The sequence below is a fragment of the Manduca sexta genome, chromosome 5 (assembly GCF_014839805.1).
Source record: "Manduca sexta isolate Smith_Timp_Sample1 chromosome 5, JHU_Msex_v1.0, whole genome shotgun sequence".
NCBI lineage: Eukaryota > Metazoa > Arthropoda > Insecta > Lepidoptera > Sphingidae > Manduca > Manduca sexta.
In genome coordinates this window covers 5,468,944-5,490,960 of record NC_051119.1, presented here as the reverse complement: position 1 = coordinate 5,490,960, position 22,017 = coordinate 5,468,944, and the positions used below count along the sequence as shown (strand labels likewise).

The following is a 22,017-nucleotide window of genomic DNA, read 5'->3' as shown; positions in this document are numbered from 1 at the left end:
AATGGAGAGAATATTTTAAATTAAACCTCTAGGAATATGTCGGTGAAAACTGCATTTAATTCCATGTAGCAGTTTTATTTGATGCGTGTATAAACACACAGACGGAAAAAAATCTAAAAACTGTTGTTTTGGCTTCTATTGTTCTAATAGAATTGCTAATGAATGATTCTTCAATATTTATAATGTACAGACATCGGCCTGTTATATTTTATTAAATGTAAATATAACCAATCTATAACCGAATTAGAACGAATACAATGTAGTTGTGGTCTCTATTGTGTGGTATATCTTAGGTAGACAGCGATGCAACAACTTACTGAGTTTCGACTTCAGTCCCGGATAAATGATATTTTTAGCTGCCGCTATCATCCTATTGCATCGTGTAAAGAACATAAAATATAAGTACAATGGCTTGTTCAGAAAATACTATCTGTATTAGTTAAAATTTGTTTTAACTAACTTCTGCAAAAATATGGCCGACATATCTCATAATATTGCCGAAATATTAAGCAACTTATTTAGTTATTAGGGGCGAATGGTCTATATAACTCGATTTCTATTGGCTTCCCCTTTGTAATTTATGTAAAATCTAATCTATATATATAAAAATGAATCCCTCTTTCCCTTGGTCACGCCATCACGCGTGAACGGCTAGACCGATTTCACTATTTTTTTTTGTTGAGTTTGTTATTGTCAGGAGAAGGTTCCTATGAAAGAAAAAATTCAAAAAATTGCGCGGAAATTTAGAAAATTTAGGAAAACTTAGCGAAAATATTAATTTTATGCAACTGTCAATTGTTTGAAATAACTGTTAGCGACAGAATGCGCGCTGCAAATTCATAGTTAAGACGGGACAAACTCTGTCGGGTCAGCTAGTTATCATTAAAATGATCTATCTCATTTATTAGTACTTATATGTAGTGTCGGGTTCTCTTTAAGAAAATTTCAACCTTCGCCATTATTAGTTATACTTTTTTTTTATTGCTGTTAATGACGAGACGAGCTTACCGTTCGTCTGATGGTAAGCGAAACGACCGCCCATAAACAGTAGAAACACCATCCAACACCTTGAAATACAAAGTATTGTTTGGTATTCCACTACGCTCGCCATCCTGGGACGTGAGATGTTAAGTCTAGTCCAGTAGTTACACTGGCTACAATGTCCTTCAAACCGGAACACGACAGTGACTACACACTACTGCTTGGCGGCAGAAATAGATATTGCGGTGGTATACCCAGGCGGACTCACATATGAGAGACCTACCACCAGTGTGATAACACCATACTTGATCGTATATTGCCGTGGAAATGTTGGTTGTCTACAACCCCCAAGGATTTAAACTACAAACTAACTCGTCCACCGCTAAGCAAATGGTATAACAATATTGCAAATCACGCACCCGAAATTATTCAAGCAATTTTCTCGGCTGAATATTAGAAACTTAACTCCGGTTATTAAGTTAATTTATAAATAAACTAGCTTTCGCTCGCGGCTTCACTCGTGTGAAAGAGTTTCCCGAAAAAAAAGTGGCTTTTACCTTCCCAGGGTCTTAAACTAACTCCATACCGAATTTCATAAAATTCCGTTTAGCAGATTTTGAGAAAAACGATAACATACAGCCAGACAGAAAAGGGGACTTTGTTTTAAACTATGTATAGATATTTAAATAACGAAATGAATATTACTGAGTTTGCCCAGGTATTACCGAATTAACTAATATGGGATTTTCTTAGAGCAACAGAAGCCAAAACAATCGTTTTTAGAATTTTTGTCTGTCTGTTCGTATGTTTGTACACGCATAATACAAAAACTACTACATGGAATTTAATGCAAATTTCACCGATGTATAGCTTGAGGTCTAACTTAAAATATGGGCTCCATTTTACACAAAACTAACAAACAATAAAGCGGGACTTTTATACCGGAAAAACTAACACGGTAGCGGAGCCCCGACCTAAAGCAAGTTCAATTATAAAATACTAGATTTTGCTCGCTTCACAAGCGTGAAGGGGTTTTCCCATAAAAAAATCCGACTTACTTGATATGTATCGTTATATTATGACTAAATTACACAAAATCATTATAATTTGTAACCTATGTGTTATTCTGATGTATAACTAATATTATTGTAAAATTTCATCCAAATCCGTTCAGTAGTTTTTTCGTGAAAGAGGAACAAACATACATACATCCATCCTCACAAACTTTCGCATTTATAATATTATTAGGATAAATGCATGATGTTTATCTTCGTTTAATATTTCTGCGAACTATTGCAATTGGCAATTTATCCTCAGTTAAATTATATGTCGTTTAATCAGCAATTTACTTTATGGTTTAATAGTAGTGATTTATTAAATGTATTGTAATCAAAGACATTCAACAATATAGTTACTTATAGTCACATAAACAGTATAGTAAATTATAGACTGCCTCGGTGGCGTAGTTGTATTGCATGTCCGGTACAATAGCGCTCTGAGGTCCTGGGTTCGAGTCCCGGGTCGGGCAAAGTTATATTTGGGTTTTTTCTGCTCAGTATCAGCCCGTAGTCTGGAATTTGTGCCCGATATGGCGATAGGCTCGCCCCCTATCACATCATGGGGCGGAACATACTTGGCGAAAAGTAGGTGCCCTAGTTGCGCCTCTGCATACCCCTTCGGGGATAAATGCGTGATGTTATGTTATGTATGTAAGTTATAGACCGGACATCAGTACCAAATTTGTACTCCAAAAATTATTACCAATAGGTATTAAGCCGTTGTCTTACCCCCTTATTCATAGACGTTTTTTATCTAAGGACGGAGTAAAGCTGTGATAACAAGTCTGTTTCTCAGTGCTGACGGCATGACAGCCCTCGCAGTGCGTAGACATAGGGCCGTTGTGATTGGCTAATATTGAGATACAACAATATTAGCCAATCACAAAGGCCCTATGTCTGTTTCTTAGTGCCGTTGGGCACTGAAAAACAGACTTGTTATCACAGCTTTACTCCGTCCTTAGATAAAAAACGTTTATGAATAAGGGTGTTATTTGATATGTCCGTGTGACAAGATGGCACAGCATCCTTGAATATTAATACACTTACAGAAAAATGCTAATACGGGTATTGAAATGTGCAAATCACAATATGGGAAAAATATGCAGAATTTTTATAGCAACGATAGCCTAGTTGGCTGTGGAATGGACTGCCGAGACGAATGTCCGCAGGTTCACAACCCAAAGGCACCCACGTCGGACTTTTCTAAAATTATGTGTGAATTATCGCTTGCTTTTACAATGAAGGAAAACAGTTCTATATAAGAATTTCGAAGGTGTATGAAGTCTACCAATCCGCACTAGGCCAGCGTGGTGGACTAAGGCCTAATCCCTCTCAGTAGTAGAGGAGGCCTGTGCTCAACAGTGGGACAGTATATAATACGGGGCTAATATTATTATGAAGAATGTTAAATTGATATTTTTGCTATTTGAAGGTAGATTGAGTAACCATCGTGTGAGTACGAAATTTTATTTAACCTACTTTCCGTTCTCTATTAAAATCTTAAAACACTATATAGATATTACTTAGGTTGATTTATTTAGGTTGTAGATTTGGTTATTATATAGAAATAGTTTCATGTTAAAATGTATATGATACATTTTGCAGACTCGCTTTTTGCGAAATTTAGACCTACAAGTAGTGGCCAGTTTTATTATGTGAAATTCTAATAATATCTACTGGTGGTAAGTCTCTTGTATGTGTCCGCCTGGGTAGGTACCACCGCGATGTCTATTTTTACCGCCAAGCAGCAGTGCGTAGTCACTGTTGTGATCCGGTTTGAAAGGGATTGTAGCCAGTGTAACTACTAGACATAATAAGACTTAACATCTCATGTATCAGGATAGCGAGCGCAGTAGAATATCAAACAATACTTTGCAATTGAAGGTGTTGGATAGTGCTTCTACTGTTTAAGGGCGGTCGTATCGCTTATCATCAGGCGAACGGCAAGCTCGTCTTGTCGTTCAAAGCAATAACAAAAGACGGTTCATCTATATCAAGAATACCATAGTATATCATAATTTATTTCTAAAATACTTTCTTTTTTCCAGTCCTACGACGATTTCTTCAAAGCCCTACTGTTCAACGCAAGAGTGATCGTCCAAATTTTCTTTGTGATGGGAGGTTTCCTCATGGCTTACAAGATGCTAGTGTATGCCGAAACACATCCGTTTACATTGAAGACTGTACCCATGGCCCTTGTGAATCGATGGCTAAGGTAAGCAACGCCATTATCGATATGTAACATCGATAGTTCGTTCCTTTTTATAATAATATGTTTTTATTTCGACTCCCTCGTTGGGGTAGTTGTAATTTTACACGGTTTCCTGGATTCAAATCCTGAGTCGGACCAAAATGATTTTGACTGGGTTTATCTATCTTAAAAATTACTCAGTCGCAGCTCGGTGTCAGGAAGTTGGCGGTGTGATAACCCTGCCTCAGAAAGCACGTAAAGCCGTTGATCCTGCGCCTGATCCCTCTCCGGTCATGTCGGATTGCCGTCTCACCGGACTATGAGAGTTAAGGAGCAGAGAGTGCTTGTGTATTGCGCACACACTTGTGCACTATAATATTTCCTGTGTACCTGGCTGATCTCTGTTCAGATTGGCAGCCGTGGCCCAAATTCGGCTAGGAGCATTTCAATATATTTTTATAGCATCTCTATTCCTAGCTTATGACATTTCTTCATGAATATCGTTCCCACTCTTAGTCAGCATGATACTGGGCATTGTAAGGTCTCCAAATGCTCAATAAAGGATTCCAATCTCAATCTTCAATCCGAAGCCTAGAATGAACCGATAGAAATAACTCAGTTGGTGCATTTTTGAAATAGATCGAGAAAAGAGATTGGAATCGTTTATTAATAATTTCACATAAAAGTTATATATTGGATACCAATTTTGGAGTCGGTGCCTAATTAAAATTGCTAGTTAGCTATATTTGTTGCATAGTCCGTCTATGAGCTACATTTCTTTCAAATGAATTAAAAGGAATAGGTTCGCGTTTACTACTAACAAACATACATAGTGAGGTGTAATGCCAAGCACATGTATGGTGTTCCATGTTTTTCTTTCCTCTTTTTTCGGGGCAGGGAGTGTAATATACCCACATTTGACCAGCTATATGTAACAGGGGAAGAATTTGGGTAGTGTACAGTTCACAAATTTAAATATTTCCTTAATGGCTTCCATTTGCTGTGTTGCGGCGGTGCGTTCATCTCCTGTGACGATCTGACTTGCTGATTTTGTACGCTGGAAGCACATTGTTTTCGTATATTTGTTAATGTATTTATCTAGCTTAACTAGCAATTTTAATTAGGCACCGACTCCAAAATTGGTATCCAATATATAACTTTTATGTGAAATTATTTTTTTGGTTTTGAATGGTTTTTGAAGGCGGTTTAATTTTTGTTAAAATTATTTTTATTTTTGCTTTTTGTGTTAGTAAAAATAGACCGTCTCAATGGCATAGTTGTGTTTCGCTCACGATACGACTATCGCGCTGAGGAGTTACACCTCTGAGTACCACTGAAAAGGGGAAAAGGTGTGATGCTATATATATTATGTATGTATGTAAGAAGTAGAGGCAACTAAACCCAACCCAAAAACACAACTAATATGTTTCGCTCGCAGTACGACTATCGCGCTGAAATGTTACACCTCTGCCTACCCCTGAAAAGAGGAAAAGGTGTGATGCTATATATATGTATGTAAGAAGCAGATTCAAGCAAACCTAACGCAAAAATACAACTGATATATTTCGATCATACTACAACTATCGCGCTGTGGTGTTACATCTCTGCCTACCCCTAAAAAGGGGAAAAGGTGTAATGATATATACATAAATGTTTGTATGTAAGAAGTAGAGTCAATTAAACCCAACACAAAAACACAACAGATATGTTTCACACACAGTACGACTATCGCGATTAAATGTTACGCCTCTGCCTACCCCTGACACGGGGAAAAGTTTTTATGCTATATGTATAAGTATGTGAGAAGTACAGTCAACCAAACTCAATGCAAAAACATAACTAAATACGTCACAGGAAAGCTAAATTCGCGATTTCATTTTCTTGGACGACATAATTATTCTAGTTTTTTTTTTTATTTTAAAAGCAAACTACCGAGGCGAAGTTGAAAAAAGTTTTATGGGACCAATCTGGAAAGAAACTCTTTCGAATAAAAAAAGAATTTTCCAAATCGGTTCATAAATGAGCGAGTTCTGAGGTAACAAACATAAAAAAAAAAACACGTCGATTTGATAACCTCCCCCTTTTTTTTAAGTCGGTTAAAAATAGCGGTTAATATGACTGAATATTTTAAATATACAACTGTAGTTATAATTGTAAGAATTAAGAAGACTTATATTAGTAAACAGTTGGAAGGCTTCTCAGTCTAGTTCAACAATATGCTTCAATAGTATCACAACAAAATTAGAGGGGATTTTAGAAATGTCCTCTGTAGATGAATTATTCAACTACGTTTCGCATTGAGTTGCGCAAAATTCATTATTGTTATTATTTAGGTCAGTTGTTATTCTTGAAGCTTCTTGTTCTATTTTGCTACGAAATACTTGAATTGTCTTAGTCTTTATTGTAAAAAGTGTAATTCCAATACGAACATTAAGATTGCTAATACTTTTTCTAGCGTCACGAGAGTCTAAAATCGAATTGGTAAATACATAATCAATTACATTTTACATCAAACACTCGTTAATTTCTATATTTTCTTTTGTTTAAACTGCTACTCAGATTCAAGAAATCCTTAAATAATAAAAACTTTCAATATTCCTTTATCCTTTTATGTCTCTTATTAGTTCTTTTATATTTGTATTAGTGTTTCTAGATATGAGCTGTATGAAGTAATTTTCTTCTTGAATGGTTTCATCTATCTCTGCTCCGGATATCTATTTTTACTTTAAGATAAACGTGAATGAACCTGCAATCAAAAGCTAGTATTTCGATAATCTGATATAACTTAGTGGGAAATGAATCCAACTGACGAGACTAAGGTCACTTAAACTTTTGTGTGGTAAAAATGTATATATACTATTGCATGAACATGATATGGTCGTTTTTAAGTAATTAAAGAACTCTTATTGAACAAGTATGAAAAACAATTAAAATTTTCAAGGAAATCATCATACCTTCGTCACGAAATACAAAGATCACAATTTTTAGGTTAACAAAGAATTTCTATAATTAGAAGTTATAAAGACAACTCTCAACTTCCTTCTCTTCCAGACTGATGCCAGCGGTGCTGGTGGTGATGGGGTTGGCGGATGACGTGGGTCCCGCATCTAGGATCAGGACCTATGTGGGACGCAGTGGTGAAGCGGGAAAGAGACATGTGCCGCAGTAACTGGTGGCAACTGGTCATATTGATGCCAAATTTGTTTCCGTTTGAACATCTATGTCTACCTCAGGCTTGGTAAGTTTATACTTATAGTTAATAGCCAAATAAGAGATTTTATATGACCTTCTTCGGCTATAGGTATTGCTTTGCATTCTACCAATGGTGGGATATATTTTGGCCTGCCCGGATAGCATAATTATACAAGGTTTAAAACTTACTATACCTAGTCTTGCCATAAATATTGTAATAAAGAAAAAAGAAAATTGTTAACTGCAAATAACATTTATTACTTTTACAGTGTGTCAGTTTAATACATAAATATAAAACAATTAAAAATATAAAAAGCTTATTCGAAGTGGTCTCCATTGGCTGCAATACAGTCCTTTAAACGATGAGGCCAGTTATCAATAGAAGCACGCACTCTTTCCATGGGAAAATTCTTCACTGCCAATCGTATAGATTGTTTTAGGGACTCCAAATTATCATGGCGTTTAGAGCAAGCTGTACTCTCTAAAACTGACCACAAATCATAATCCAGCGGATTAAGATCGGGACTAGACGACGGCCAGTCTTCAGCTCTGATGAAGTCCGAAACGTTCGATTCCAACCAAGACTGCGTGGACCGAGCTTTATGACCCGGCGCCGAGTCTTGCTGGAAGGACCATACTTGGTTATTGAACATGGTGATGTTAAGGGGCTTAACTACCTTCTCAAGAATGGTATCTTGATACACTTGTGCCGATGTTTTGATACCTTTTTCACAAAAATATGGCTCAGTCACTCCTTCATAGCTAACACCCCACCAAACCATCACTGAAGTCGGATAATGTCCACGTTGCACTCTGTCGACTAATTGGGAAGCTTCCTTAGAGCTTTGAGCATAAATACGGTCATTTTGTTTGTTAAAATGTTGCTCAATTGTAAAAATTTTCTCATCCGTAAACAAAATTTTTCTGTGACCTCCCTTTGCGTACCGCTTCAGTAGTTGTTTCGATTTTACCACCCTATTCTTCTTTAAATTATCAGTTAAGAAATGGCCAGTGCGTCTCTTATAGGCTGCAAGTCCTAAGTCATCTTTTAAAATACGCGACATGGTTCTAGGTGCTATCTTCATTTCCCGAGATAAAATCTTTTGCTTTCGGACAGGATTTCTTCGAATTCTTTCCCTTACTGCTTTGACCACCTTTTTCGTACGAACACTACGTGGACGGCCAGATCTTTTCTGTCACAAACAGAGGAGGTCTCATTGTACCTATTAATAGCCCGGTACACAAACATTTTACTAATACCAAGTGTATGGAGAGTTTTAAAATTGCATTTGGCTCCATACCTACTTTGTGTAATGCTATCACAGCGATTCGGTTCTCTTTATCACCCCACACCATTTTAATATCGCAAAATATTTTACAATGTATTGGCGCCAAAATGAGAAAACACAATGAACAATCGTATAAAAATGACAGATTCGAAATTCAAATGTAATATTTTTTTATAATTAAGTGTAACAGTATTTATGGCCAGACTAAGTATAAGCCAAAATATTTCGCATTCCGGAATCAGCTTGTGTATTTACGGCTTTAAAAAGCCCTACATAATTGTGTCGACTGGCAAGGGATAATCATAGCCAGATAATCTAAGCGAAGGTCATTTCACTAACCATAAGGTAAAGTGTAGGCATTTCGTATATATAAAAATAACATCTCGAATAAAATATTTTTAAAACATATGTGGGAATGAAGACATTGCATTCAGTTTCAAGCAGTTGGTCACTAAGCAAATTGGGCTGTTAAATTGTTATTTTTTCTTCATAAATTACCAAGTAACTACTCAATGATTTCTTACCACGCTTGAGCGGCTTATAGGCGCAACGCAAGGAAGCCGAGGTTTGCAAAATGTTGTAAATTATCGCTGCATTTCCGACACGGCTGATGGGTTTGATGCAATAATTATGAAGGATACGTATATCCTAATATAGGACATAAGCATTAGAAGTTCTGGAGCCGTAGGTAAGAGGCCTTTGTACAAACCTTAACGTTTATAGAAAACAAAAAACATATGGGAATACCATATCTGATCGATAAGTCTATTGCTGGTCATACCTATAAATTGTTTGTTCTATGTAGGTAACTAGCTTTTGCTCGCGACTTCGTCTGCGTGAAGGAGTTTTATGGGATAACTTTTTTCCGACTTACTTGATATGTATCGTTATATTATGACTAAATTACACAAAATCATTATAAATTATAGCCTATGTGTTATTCTAATGTATAAATTATATTACTGTAAAATTTTATCCAAATCCGTTTAGTAGTTTTTTTCGTAAAAGAGGAACAAACATACATACATCCATCCTCACAATCGTCTTTATAATTAATATTAGTAGGATATTAGATATGGTGGACTTATATCCTAACATAGGCATGTAACCTATTAAACCATGTCGCTTACCATCAGGCGAGCAGTGTGTTAGTCGAATTATTCGTTTTTTATTTGTATAGTGTCTGTCACTGACTCGCGAAACGACTTACAAACTCACTCTTATGAAAACAATTATCACAAAGTCATCTTAAACCAACAATAAACGCAACTCAAATTTTCAAGTCAAAATGACCTTTACCCACATTAAGATACGCATCACACTGCCTTCTGACGACAAAAAACGTGGAACTGCGAAAGTCTTTTATCGTAACTATGGCCTTGTGATTCGAGATTTCGCATCCAAGGCCGAATTTTAAGGCAGTTTTTCTTAGTGACCTTCGTATTTAATGAATGAATCCTTCATTCATTAATGTTGGAATTGGAAGATTTATGATTGCTGTAACAATGTTTATTTAAATGGTGTTAGAAGACGGCTGAAGAATGTACGACTTCCAGTCGTTGGCATATTAGATTCGACCAGTTTAGGGAACAAAAAGTGACGATAGCCTAGTTGGGTGTGGAACGGATTGCCGAGATAAATGTCCACAGGTTCAAATCCCAAGGACACACGCCTCAGACTTTTCTAAAATATGTGTGTATTATTTGTGAATTGTCGCTTGCTTTAACGGTGAAGAAAAACATCGTGAGTAAACCTACATACCTAGAAGATCTCTATAGGAATTTTGAAAGTGTGTGAAGTCTACTAATCCGCACTAGGCCAGCGTGGTGAACTAAGGCCTAATCCCTCTCAGTAGTAGAGGAGGCCCGTGACCAGCAGTGGGACAGTATATAATACAGGGCTGATGTTATTATATTATTATGACAGGGAAGAAATAATATAACTGTCAGCGCATCTTTCGAGACTAGACCAATCAAAATAAGTCATCTCGAACTAGCTTCATTCTGATTGCCCATTTCCTCGATCGATGTGTAGATTCAAATTGCAATCATTTAATAGAATATTTGTCATGATGACTGCCTCGGTGGCGTGGTTGTCCTGTATGAGCGGTACGGTAGCACTGAGGTCCTGGGTTCGAATCCCAGGTCTGGCAAAGTAATATTCGGGTTTTTTCTGCTCAGTATCAGCCAAGAGTCTGATATTGGTGCCCGATACTGGCGATAGGCTCGCCGTCTATCACATCATGGGACGGAACACACTTGGCAAAAAGTTGGTGCCCAGGTTTCGCCTTTGCTTACCCTTTCGAGGATAAATGCGTGATAACGTGAGTGTGTTCATGGAAATGAATTGTACATCGAAATACTTTTGAAAAATGAATTTCTTAATGCTTATTTGTATAATGCAATTGATCTTCAAACAAAAGTATCTCCATCTCTTTCATTTTAATTGAAATAATATTTCTCAGTGCTATTTCCTTTAACAAACAAACTCGCTGTATCAAAGCAAACATGAGGTTTCCGCTAAGAGTTGGTTCCGTTTCGTAACAACCGTTTTGTGTGTAAAAGCTGATTAAATATGAAGATAGTCATACATCTTGCATGAACCTGTTTTTGAGCATTTATTGCTTTAGTGTTGCGAGCGGCTTTACTCGCGTCTACCTAATAAAAAAAAATCCGTTGTGTTTTCTGGAATATATTAGGCTATATGTAGGTTGACTGGTAGTGAATGCCTTCAGTATTAAGACCGCCTTTATAAATGTATGTTTAGAAATTGTGTAAATAAAAAAACCAAAATACGATTTGTACTCCAAACATCTGAATTCGTTCAGCGGTTTGGCGTTTAATTCTAAAACAGACCAACATTTTCACAATTTGTCGCATGTAAGTCTTCGAATTAGGTTTTCATAATGTGATGAAATCTATTTTCTGACTAATACTTTCTGAGCCTAAAATTAATATCAGAGTATTCAAAACTTCTTTCGATATACGTCGCATTTAATTATTGCACAATATTGAACCTTAATGACCTTTATGATAACATTTAGTCTACATGCAATTACTAACGAAACACATATTTACACGAAGCCCAAATTAAACATGTTTGAACATTATCAAACATCAAAATTTCGCGTGCTATTACGCAAAAGTTGACGGAATGATATTGTCAAAGCAAATAAACCTTGGTTCCGTTTCTCTAATGGATGTTAGGAAATACACAAGTGGGCAACTTAGCTTAAATTATGGCTTAAATTGCAGTAGCTAAGAACATACATCACGCCATTATTCCCGAAAGGGTAGGCAGATATGTTACCAGGGCACTTTTCGCCATGTTTCGTGCTATGAAGAGGAAGAGCGAGTATGTCGCCATCAGCCCCATATTCCAACTGATATTGAACAGAAAAATCCAACATTGCCCAACCTGGGATTTGAAACCGGGACTTTAAAGCGGTATATACCCCGCACTACAAATATGCCACCGAGTCAGCTTAGAACAAAAGTAAATAAAGATATAAATAACAGTAAACTAACTCAAGGAAGAAATGTGAATAAATAAGTTAATTATACCTATTTTAGTAGAAATATATCAAATTCTATACCTACATACTAGCTTTTACTCGCGTCTTCGCCCGGGTGTAAGAGTTTTCCGGGATAGAAAGTAGCCTATCCTGCCCAGGGTCTCGAACTATCTCCATACCAAATTATATCGAAATACGTTAGGTAGTTATTGAGTTTATCACATTCAGATGTATATAGGGCGGGGGACTTCGTTTTATAATTATTTCTTAGAACATTTTAAAGGAACAATTCCGTCATACATGATTGTTGCGGCACTTTAACTGTTTACGTATCGCACGCAACAGAAACCTTCTAAAAGATTTCTAGAGCACTAAAGTTCAAACACCTTCGAATATCAAATAAAATTCATAAGTATGTTTGTTCACGATATTTTCCTTTACCGTCAAAGCGAGCGACAATCAACGGAGCATAAACACATTACTTAGAGATGGCCTTGAGGGCTGAATTCAAACCCACAGTACGCTTCCAACAGGCAAAGTGCATAAGGGATACCTACCACCAAGCATCCCATTTTAGTAAGAGGTCTGACCATGAGAAATAATTTAGCAAAAATTACTATATTTACAAACATGCAATTTTTCACTTCGACCTTCCATTTTTGGCTTCCATTTGCCAAGCAAATACGATCTTTAAGGTAGTTACAGATAGAGTTCACGTTATCCAGGAGGAAAAGGACGCAGTTAAATCAATTCGAGACGCGTGGACAATTATAATGCATGAGACAATTTGTGCCGGCAGAGTGCGTGAAATTGGTTGTTTGGTGCAGTAATCATGCGTGTCTGGGGCTTATACAGATAGTAATAAATCAGTTATATTGTACTGTATGCAGTGAAGGTATTTAATTGCTAAAGTTTAACGTAGATGCCACACAGACACTGTGCATTTCACTGGTGGTAGGACTCTCATATGTAAGAGTCCGCCTGCGTATGTACCACCGCAAATTCAATGTTGTGTTCCGGTTTGAAGAACATTGTGGCCAGTGTAACTATTGGACATAACAAAACTTAACATCTCAAGTCTCAGGATGGCGAACGCAGTGGGATACTAAAAAACTACTTTGTAATTCAAGGTATTGGATGGTGTTTTTACTATTTATGGGCGGTCGTATCGCTTACCATCAGCCGAACGGCAAGCTCGTCTCGTCATTAAAACCAATAAAAAAAGGATGTCAAGTTGGTCAGATGCTTCTATAATATTGACAGGTTATTTATCAACTATTGAAAATATAAGTCCAGATAAAAAAGCGTTTTTGCAAGGCACGGTAACGTGACCCTCTACATGTTATGGTAAGTAGAGTCGGGTCTAATATAATGTCGACTGCCAGAGATTACCCCTTAACAGTCGACATAATTATGCCGGCCTGTTGGAACCGGATATACACAGGCTGATCCTAGAACGCGACACCCTTACGTGGGCCACTGTGGGTTTTAACACCTTGTGTACGGTTGTCGCTATCCGGGCGGATATAAAATATATCCTACCACCTGCCACATCGCATCCAAAAACTTACAATTTACATCTATATTAAGAAAGCGATGGTATATTTATACCCACCCTATAATCTTTGCGTTATTCTCCGTATATTATATATTGTTCACAGGAAATTATTTTCCAATTTGCTGTCCGAAACCAAGTCTTAATTGCATTTAACTGTCTGCGTGATACAAAATTATTTATTCTAGGTCAGGTTATGTAACTAAAAATGTAGATTTCTTGACACTATAACATAAATTCCTTATATTTAAGCCACCGTCATTTAACAATAATAATATCAGCCCTGTATTATATACTGTCCCACCGCTGGCTTCTACTACTGAGATGGATAAGGCTTTGTCCACCACGCTGGCCTAGTGCGGATTGGTAGCCTTCACTCACCATCTAATTCCTATAGAGAACTTATCAAGAATGCAGGTTTTCTCATTATGTTTTTCTTCACCGTTAAAGCAAGCAATAATTCACAAAGAATTCACACATAATTTTAGAAAAGTCAGAGGTGTGTGCCCTTGGGATTTGAACCTGCGTCTCAGCAGTCCGTTCCACACCCAAATAGGTTATTGCCGCTTCATACGGCATTTGGTTAGTTAAAAATTATATATGGTCCATAGACTAATATTATTTTACGAATGGTATATTAAGTTTCGGTGCTTTTTATTATTGCAGCTTAGAATCTGTTGAAATTACTTTACTTTATTTTGTTGGCATCTTGGATTAAAGTTAAAGAGAAATTTAAAAATAAATAACATAGACAACTTTATAAGATATTTTCAGGTTCTTCGCGGTTTTTTTTATTATAATTCGTCTTTCTCCCGACGCGACGTTTCGAAGACTACACCCGGACCATTGTGAAATGTAGCTAAAGTTACTTTGACTTTTCGGACGATCACTACCTCAGTCCACCCTGTGACCATAAAGTTTGCAAAGTCTTCGAAACGTTGAGTGAGAATCATAATATGAAAAGCCACAGGAAAATCCGAGAAATAATTTTATTTCGATATCTAGCATTCGCGTGAACATAAATCATTATTTGTAAACTTTATTGGTGTGCTAAAAAGTAGTGTTATATCTTTCCCCTGACATTTCAAAACTTACACTTCTTTATATTCTGATATCCACAACACAAATATTTATACTACTTTCCAAATGAGACTTAAATATTTGGTGTCAGGTATCTCGGTACAGACACACAGCTGTTCCTCGTAACGCTAGTGGTTCTGCTCATCATATGGCGCTGGCCGAGGAGTGGAGTCCCAGTTCTATCAGCCGTAATGGTGGTCAGTCTTCTGATACCCTTCCTGCAAAGTTACTTCATGAACCTCCTGCCTATACGCGTCAGCATATTCCCTGAGTAAGTACCTCATATAGGGTAAATTTGACATTGCGTTACTAAATGAAACCACATACATTCACCTTTGCTGACATTGTGCCAAATTAATCCATTAATAACTAATATTTTCACCAAAATCGTGGTTTTATATTTCTGATTTTTTGATAATTTTGTAGTTTAATGCGAATATGGCGTGTGCGTGAGTGTGTTTCGGACTGAAAGCATGATGTTGCCGCTGCGACGAATTCTTTTATAGTAGTGGCGGCATTAGGGTGCGCAAAATTAAAATTACTTTTTATTAATATTTATTTTGTTCGAAACTTACACGTTTTTATTTTACATCTACGGCTGAAGTAACTTATTCTGATAATTTCCAAGTAGATATGTATGTGGTTTCATTTAGTAACGCAATGTCAAAATGACACTGTATAATATGCGAGCGACGAGTTGAAGATAGTTTATAAGAGCTTAGGAGCGAGTATTGTGAGAAGAAAAATAGTGCTTACCTTCCGGTAGGCAACGGTTTTGCTATGCCTCTGGCTTTGCAAAGTCCATGGACGGCGAATGCTGCCTACCTTCAGGTGGACCGCTAGCGCGTTTAAGGCAATAAAAAAAAATCATGTGCACGGAGCGTAGTGTGTGACGCGCGAGCCTTAGGAGCGACAAACTGAATGGATGGGAGTTCAAGACAAAGTGTCGTGAGATCACTTACGTACACGGATTATGGAACGTAGTGTTTCAAGCAGAGAGTTGTAAATGCGAAAATCCGAAAACAATAAAGCGAGAATTAACTATTAAATTGTTTCAACACTATTTTGAAAATTATTTAACTCATAACACCACTTTATTTACAAACTCCAGTGTTGAACACACAAAAAGTAATAAACCATAATTAAACATTTCCGAACAAAATGTCCGTTGAAATTTCATATGAGAAAAGTTTTCGTATTCATTCATCTAAATATTTATCTTTTCCAACATATTATACGGATAATTTAATTTTGTGAACATTTACTAACTTTATTATATTGTATTGGTCTAGTTAGTTGTGATCACGTAACGATGTAAAGGAAATATTGAAGATGGTCTAGAATCTAAATTTTAGAACCAACATATTTTTTTAACTACTGCCTAAAACAATTTAGAGGCACTGCTAATTTGGAGTGAACCTAGTATAATTTCTAGACTTTATGAAACTTATCCTATATAAATTTTTTTATATCTACTGCCTCAAAAAAACAGAGACACTAACTAATTTAGGGTTGGATAGTGAACCTAGTATAATTTCTAGGGTTTATGAAACTTATCCTATATGAGACCTAATATTTCGCGTTTAGCTACATTATTAACGGCATTACCGACATCCATAAGCCGCGGCATAGTTAGACTGTTAGCTCCGCGGTAAGCATCATTTTCAATTACTATAGACCTCCATAAGCCATGGTATAGGAGGACCGTTAAACCTTCTACCTTCGTAGACGAAAAAAAGATCAGAAAGAAGAATATGGAACTAGACACAACTTTGAAGAACAAACTTCTTCGTAACGATACTATTGTTTATGAGTTATGGCGTTTATTATTAGGAGTTTGACATGCTCGTGTGATCAGTTATTGTATAAAAATGCACCTGCATTAAATTAATAATGATTTTTGATGGTGAATTATCGCTTCTTTAACGGTGAAGGAAAATATCGTGAGGAAACCTGCATACCTGAGAAGTTCTGTATTGGAATTTTGAGGGTGTGTGAAGTCCGCACCATGCCAGTATGGTGGACTAAGGCTTAATCCTTCTCAGTAGTAAAGAAGGCCCGTGCCCAGCATTGAGACGGTATATATAATATAGGGCTGATATTATTTATTATTATTTGACGGTGATGACTCATACCAAAGATTTAATAGATTCAAATCCTATTTTCAGATCCATAAGAGACATATTCGGATACAACGACACGTTCTACCACGCCTACGTATCAGCTCAAGGCAATTGGGCTGGTTATCATTTAGGAGTATTAACAGCTTACTTCTACCGCAAGGCGCAGACCAAAAAATGGGATCTGGGTGGTTCTATCGTAAGTAGTAAAAACCAGATATTTTTCAACCAGTGAAAGAAAGTAATATATTTTACAAGGTAAGTATTGCTTAGTGCGGGTAGCAATAATTATAAATAGACAGATTATTTCTGATGGTCTACCAAACTACAAAGGATCATTCGCTAGGTTAGTCTGAAGATTATTTAAAATTTTAATCAAAGTCTCTACAACGGTTTTGAAGTCCACAGAATACACACATGCACATTTATATACATAGATTTGATCTTTGCTAGCCATATTATGAAGAATGTTTTTTCAGTAACAGCCAACGTAAAAGTCATAAGAATTGTCTCATCACAAACCTCAATTTACCCACCATAATATTATTGTGACAGTTTTGACGGCAAAAAATATGGCAACCTCTATTGCATAAACATATTAGACCTAGTTACTACAATTGTTTGGTGCCACAAACCAGCGTCTGGCAGTTTCTTAGTATTCTTTTGGTTGCAGATAATGAAGCTCCTATTCATCGCCTCCATACCCATCGCCATGGGATCAGTTTTGATGGGCTGGGACCTTCACCACAGAGAGGCTTCAGCCTTCGAGTCTGCCGTTTTCAATGCCTTCAATCAAAACTTCTTCGCTCTAGCCATCTGTGTGTTTGTCATCGGATATTTCTATAGATGTAACCGTAAGTAATCTCAACTCTGATAACATTAGTACAGGCCAAAGTAGTTTCTCCTTTGACCATATAAAATAAATGGAAAATGAAAAAACAATGAAATCTAAATATATATAACTCAAAGGTGACTGACTGACATAGTGATCTATCAACGCACAGCCCAAACCACTGGACGGATTGGGCTGAAATTTGGCATGCAGGTAGATGTTATGACGTAGGCATCCGCTAAGAAAGGATTTTGATTAATTCTATCTCCAAGGGGATAAAATAGGGGATGAAACTTTATCAATTTTAAACCGATCGGGCTGAGATTTTGCATGCATAAAGCTACTATGACGTAAGCATCCCCTAAGAAAGAATTTTGATAAATTCCACCTCTAAGGGGATAAATAGCGGATGAAAGTTTGTATCAATCTTCTTAGATTTTCGACTGATTGAACTGAAATTAAAGATTGGAGCTACTATGATGAAGACGTTCGCTTAAATAGGATATTGATAAATTCTACCCCCATGGGTATAAAATTAGTTTGAACCTATCAGTACCGGGAAAAAATGTAGCAAGATTTTTATCATACAGTGGACTTTTATCCCGGAAAACTCCATCACGCGGGCGAAGCCGCGAGTAAAAGCTAGTACATAACATATTTGATCCCATAGATTAATCATTATATAGTTTTCGTCAATAATACCTCTACAGCTACTCTTTAAACCAGTTCCCACCAGACAATGGACTAGAAACTCTAATGTTACTCTGTTAAAATCAGTTTAATTTAAAGTTCATTTCGTAACACGAAATATTCAATTTGTATTTTATTTTGTTTAGAGCAGTCAATTTACTTGCAAAATAATAATTTTCATTTCCTGTTCGAGTGCAGCACTCTCTCAGTGATCACAAAATATGAACGTAACTTCAATTACTTGGATAAAAATAGATGAGGTGAATAAAGTGATTTATTATTACACAGAGTCACTTGGGTAATATCCAATCAAAAATGTTTGGTAGTGCTGTCTTATAATCAAGCTTTAAACAATTAGATGGATTTATGTAATACCAGCTTTGTGACCATTCACCTCATTTTACTGTACAATTACAATAATGCTTTTTGTCTTTTTGGGAAATAATAGCGTTTTTAATATCTTGTTTGCCTATAATGTTTGAATCTAGACCCATAGGGGTTTTTTTTACAAGTTTCATGTAAATTATGTTTGATTACTAATTTTATTACCATATATTTTGGGAGTATATATTAAAGTGGTACTTTTGTATTTGATCACCTTATACATTTATGAATACAGAAGTTGCCGAATAGGTTCTTAATAAAATATTATCAAATAAAAACATTCTCGAATTCAACAAGAAACAAACGCAATGAAAATGAAAAAGAAATATTTATTGAATCTATATAAAGTACTTCGTTATTTTAATTCAGTTTACCCGACCGGTTCGAAGTAGTTTTATTAAAACCGACGGGAATTCTGTTATTTCTTAGCTGGATTAAGTAAAAAGAGGTTTAAAGCATTGGACATTTGTTAAGTTTTTTACAGCTACAACAAAGTGACTCCAATGCACTTTGTGGTTGTGGAGCTGTTCAGATATAGTATCAATTAACGAGAAATTATTAACCCTTGCTACTATAATTACGCCGGTTTATTCAAAATGGATAAACATACGCCGTCCTGGAACACAGTTCTTACGTGACTATAGCTGGTTCATTTTTCTGACACACATCGGCGAGAGAGAGCTACGTTTTAAAGAGCAGATCCTCGCTCCCCTCCGACAACCTATTTATATGACACTAGCACCATTAACCTTAAGCAAAATATGTGCAAACAATCTGGGAATCGTTAAACACAAAAGAAAAATTTTGACGGGTTTTACATCCTCTGTAATCGTCGCTATTCGGGTACAAGTCCATCAGGTCTATTCTCATCACCAAATTTGTCTTACAGCAATATACGTGGGTTCAGTGGAGTGGGGCCCCCTGCAGCCACTAGGCAGGATGTCCTACTGCGCCATGCTGCTTCACGCGACGATCCTGAGGACCTACGGAGGGCAGATGAGGAGGTCCTTCTACGCTACTGACTATACTGCGGTAAGTTTCTTATAATTCAAATGTTGACTATCTCGGTGGCGCAGTTATAATTGTACACGGTACGAGGAGGTTCGCTGAGCTCCTGGGTTCGTATCCCGGATCGGGCCAAAATTTTGTGTCAGAAAACATGTAAAACCGTTGGTCTTGCGCTTTATCTCTCTTCAGTCATGTTGGATTACTGTCTCACCGGATTATGAGAGTGAAGGAACAAAGAGATCACTTGTGTATGGCGCACACACTTGTGCACTATATTATCTCTTGCGTACCTGGCTGATCTCCTTTATGAATGGCTGCCGTGCCCGAAATCCAGTTAGGAGGAATTCAAATATGTATTCTTTTCCTTGGTGGCAGATGATCTAGTAATCTTGATTACTATAAAAACTATTTTAAGTCGGGTTTAAGGTGCAAAATTGACAACGTCTTTGCAACACCTGTGACAATGAACAGCAAACTTATAATTACATTCTCAAAACTTCTTTCCTTCTAGATTATGCTGTACGCTGGTATAGTCTGCTCGACGTACCTCTTCGCGCTCCCTCTGTACCTGTTCGTAGAAGCACCAGCGTGTCAATTGCAAAAACTCCTTCTAGGACCTAAAAGGAAGACAGAGAAGCAAGACAACAATGCTAACCACGTCAAACCTGGCATTTCTTCTGTCTCTGTGTCTACTGTATCTACTCATATTTAATAGAAATGGCTTTGGTGACGTAGTTGAGGAGACTGCTGAGGTAGCGGGTTCGATTCCTGAGTAAAAGTTATATTAGGTTTTCCTTGTAAGTATCAGTAGTCCGGAATTGTTTCCGGGAAATGATAAGCCCATCTTCTTTATCATGGGACCTAACATAGCTGGAAAAACGTTGGTAACATCTCTGCCTACCCCTGAAAAGAGAAAAATGTCTAATACTATGAATGTATATAAAACGATAACTTTATGATTTAATTATATATTGTAAAGATTACCTGATGCAAACTGCTTAATTTTGAAAAGAGACGGAACATATGTAAAGGTTCATAGGTTCATAATTTGAACTAGTTTAGTTATCATTGGCTTTAGCCCGCGGCTCCGCTCGCGTGAAATCTTTTTTCCGAAAAAAAAAAATAGCTTATAACACTCCGGAGTAATGTAGCTTCCTATTAGTAATGGAATTTTCAAAATCAGTTCAGTAGTTCAGATTAGTCCCTACAGACCGACAAACTCACAAACTTTTCCTCTATATTAGTATAGATGAGGCCTAATTAGGCTAAGGCCCACCTAAATCTAAAACTATTACCTTATTTTAAGTCTCAACTGAAACTGAATTTGTAGACTACGCCGTAAATGAAACTCCAAATTGAATTTCCATTGATTTTAAAGAGAATTTTACGAGAAACTGCAGTTCCGCACAAAATTATGACGTATTTTTAAAAACCAAAAATGTAATCTGCTGCTATTATAATATAACATAGAATATGACTGATGCCAGGTTCTATTTACTGCTTTAATATTGCCCCATTATAATATAAGCTAGGATATGATTAGCCAGATTCCATCAACCGCCTGAAACATTATAACATAAAACTGGGTCGATAGAACTAAAGTGGCAAAAAAAGAAAGTTAGGTTTTTTACGAGCACTAGAAAGTGACACCGTAGCACCTGGTACGCGGAGTGAGGTCCAGAGTGTCGCCAAAAGGGATGATTGCCCCTCGCAGACAAAATAATGCCAATCTCGAAACAAAACTATTTATCAGATTTTATTGCGGTTTTTTATATTATTATTTTCCCGACGTTTCGAAGATTGGATTTTTTTTTTTACATAATTGTAAAACGAAGGTAGAATTTGTAACTTTTTCTTTTCGGACGACCAACACCTTCGATCCCTCCGTGAGACCATAAAGGCTGCAGTCTTTGAAACGTCGGGAGAGAATCTTATATGTATAAAAATGAATCCCTATTTCCCTTGGTCACGCCATCACGCGTGAAATCCAAAATTGTGTGGAAAATTAGAAAATTTAAGAAAACTTAACGAAAATATTAATTTAAACAACTGTCAATTATTGATTGAAATAACTGTCAGCTATTGACAAAATGCGCGCTGCAAATTCATAGTTAAGACGGGAC

At 36.7% G+C, this 22,017-nt stretch overlaps 1 protein-coding gene across 1 annotated transcript in view; it reads left to right on the top strand.

Annotated features, from left to right (window-relative positions):
- The window catches only part of LOC115451019 (regulator of hypoxia-inducible factor 1), a 42,488-nt gene extending 21,113 nt beyond the window's left edge, over window positions 1-21,375 (top strand). The window contains 8 exon segments of the mRNA XM_037445537.1: window positions 4,088-4,254; window positions 7,282-7,318; window positions 7,320-7,468; window positions 14,952-15,131; window positions 17,029-17,179; window positions 17,654-17,834; window positions 19,776-19,918; window positions 20,406-21,375. Coding sequence (XP_037301434.1) covers window positions 4,088-4,254; window positions 7,282-7,318; window positions 7,320-7,468; window positions 14,952-15,131; window positions 17,029-17,179; window positions 17,654-17,834; window positions 19,776-19,918; window positions 20,406-20,606 — 1,209 coding nt within the window. The 3' untranslated portion in view covers window positions 20,607-21,375.
- The last annotated feature ends 642 nt before the right edge of the window (window positions 21,376-22,017 follow it).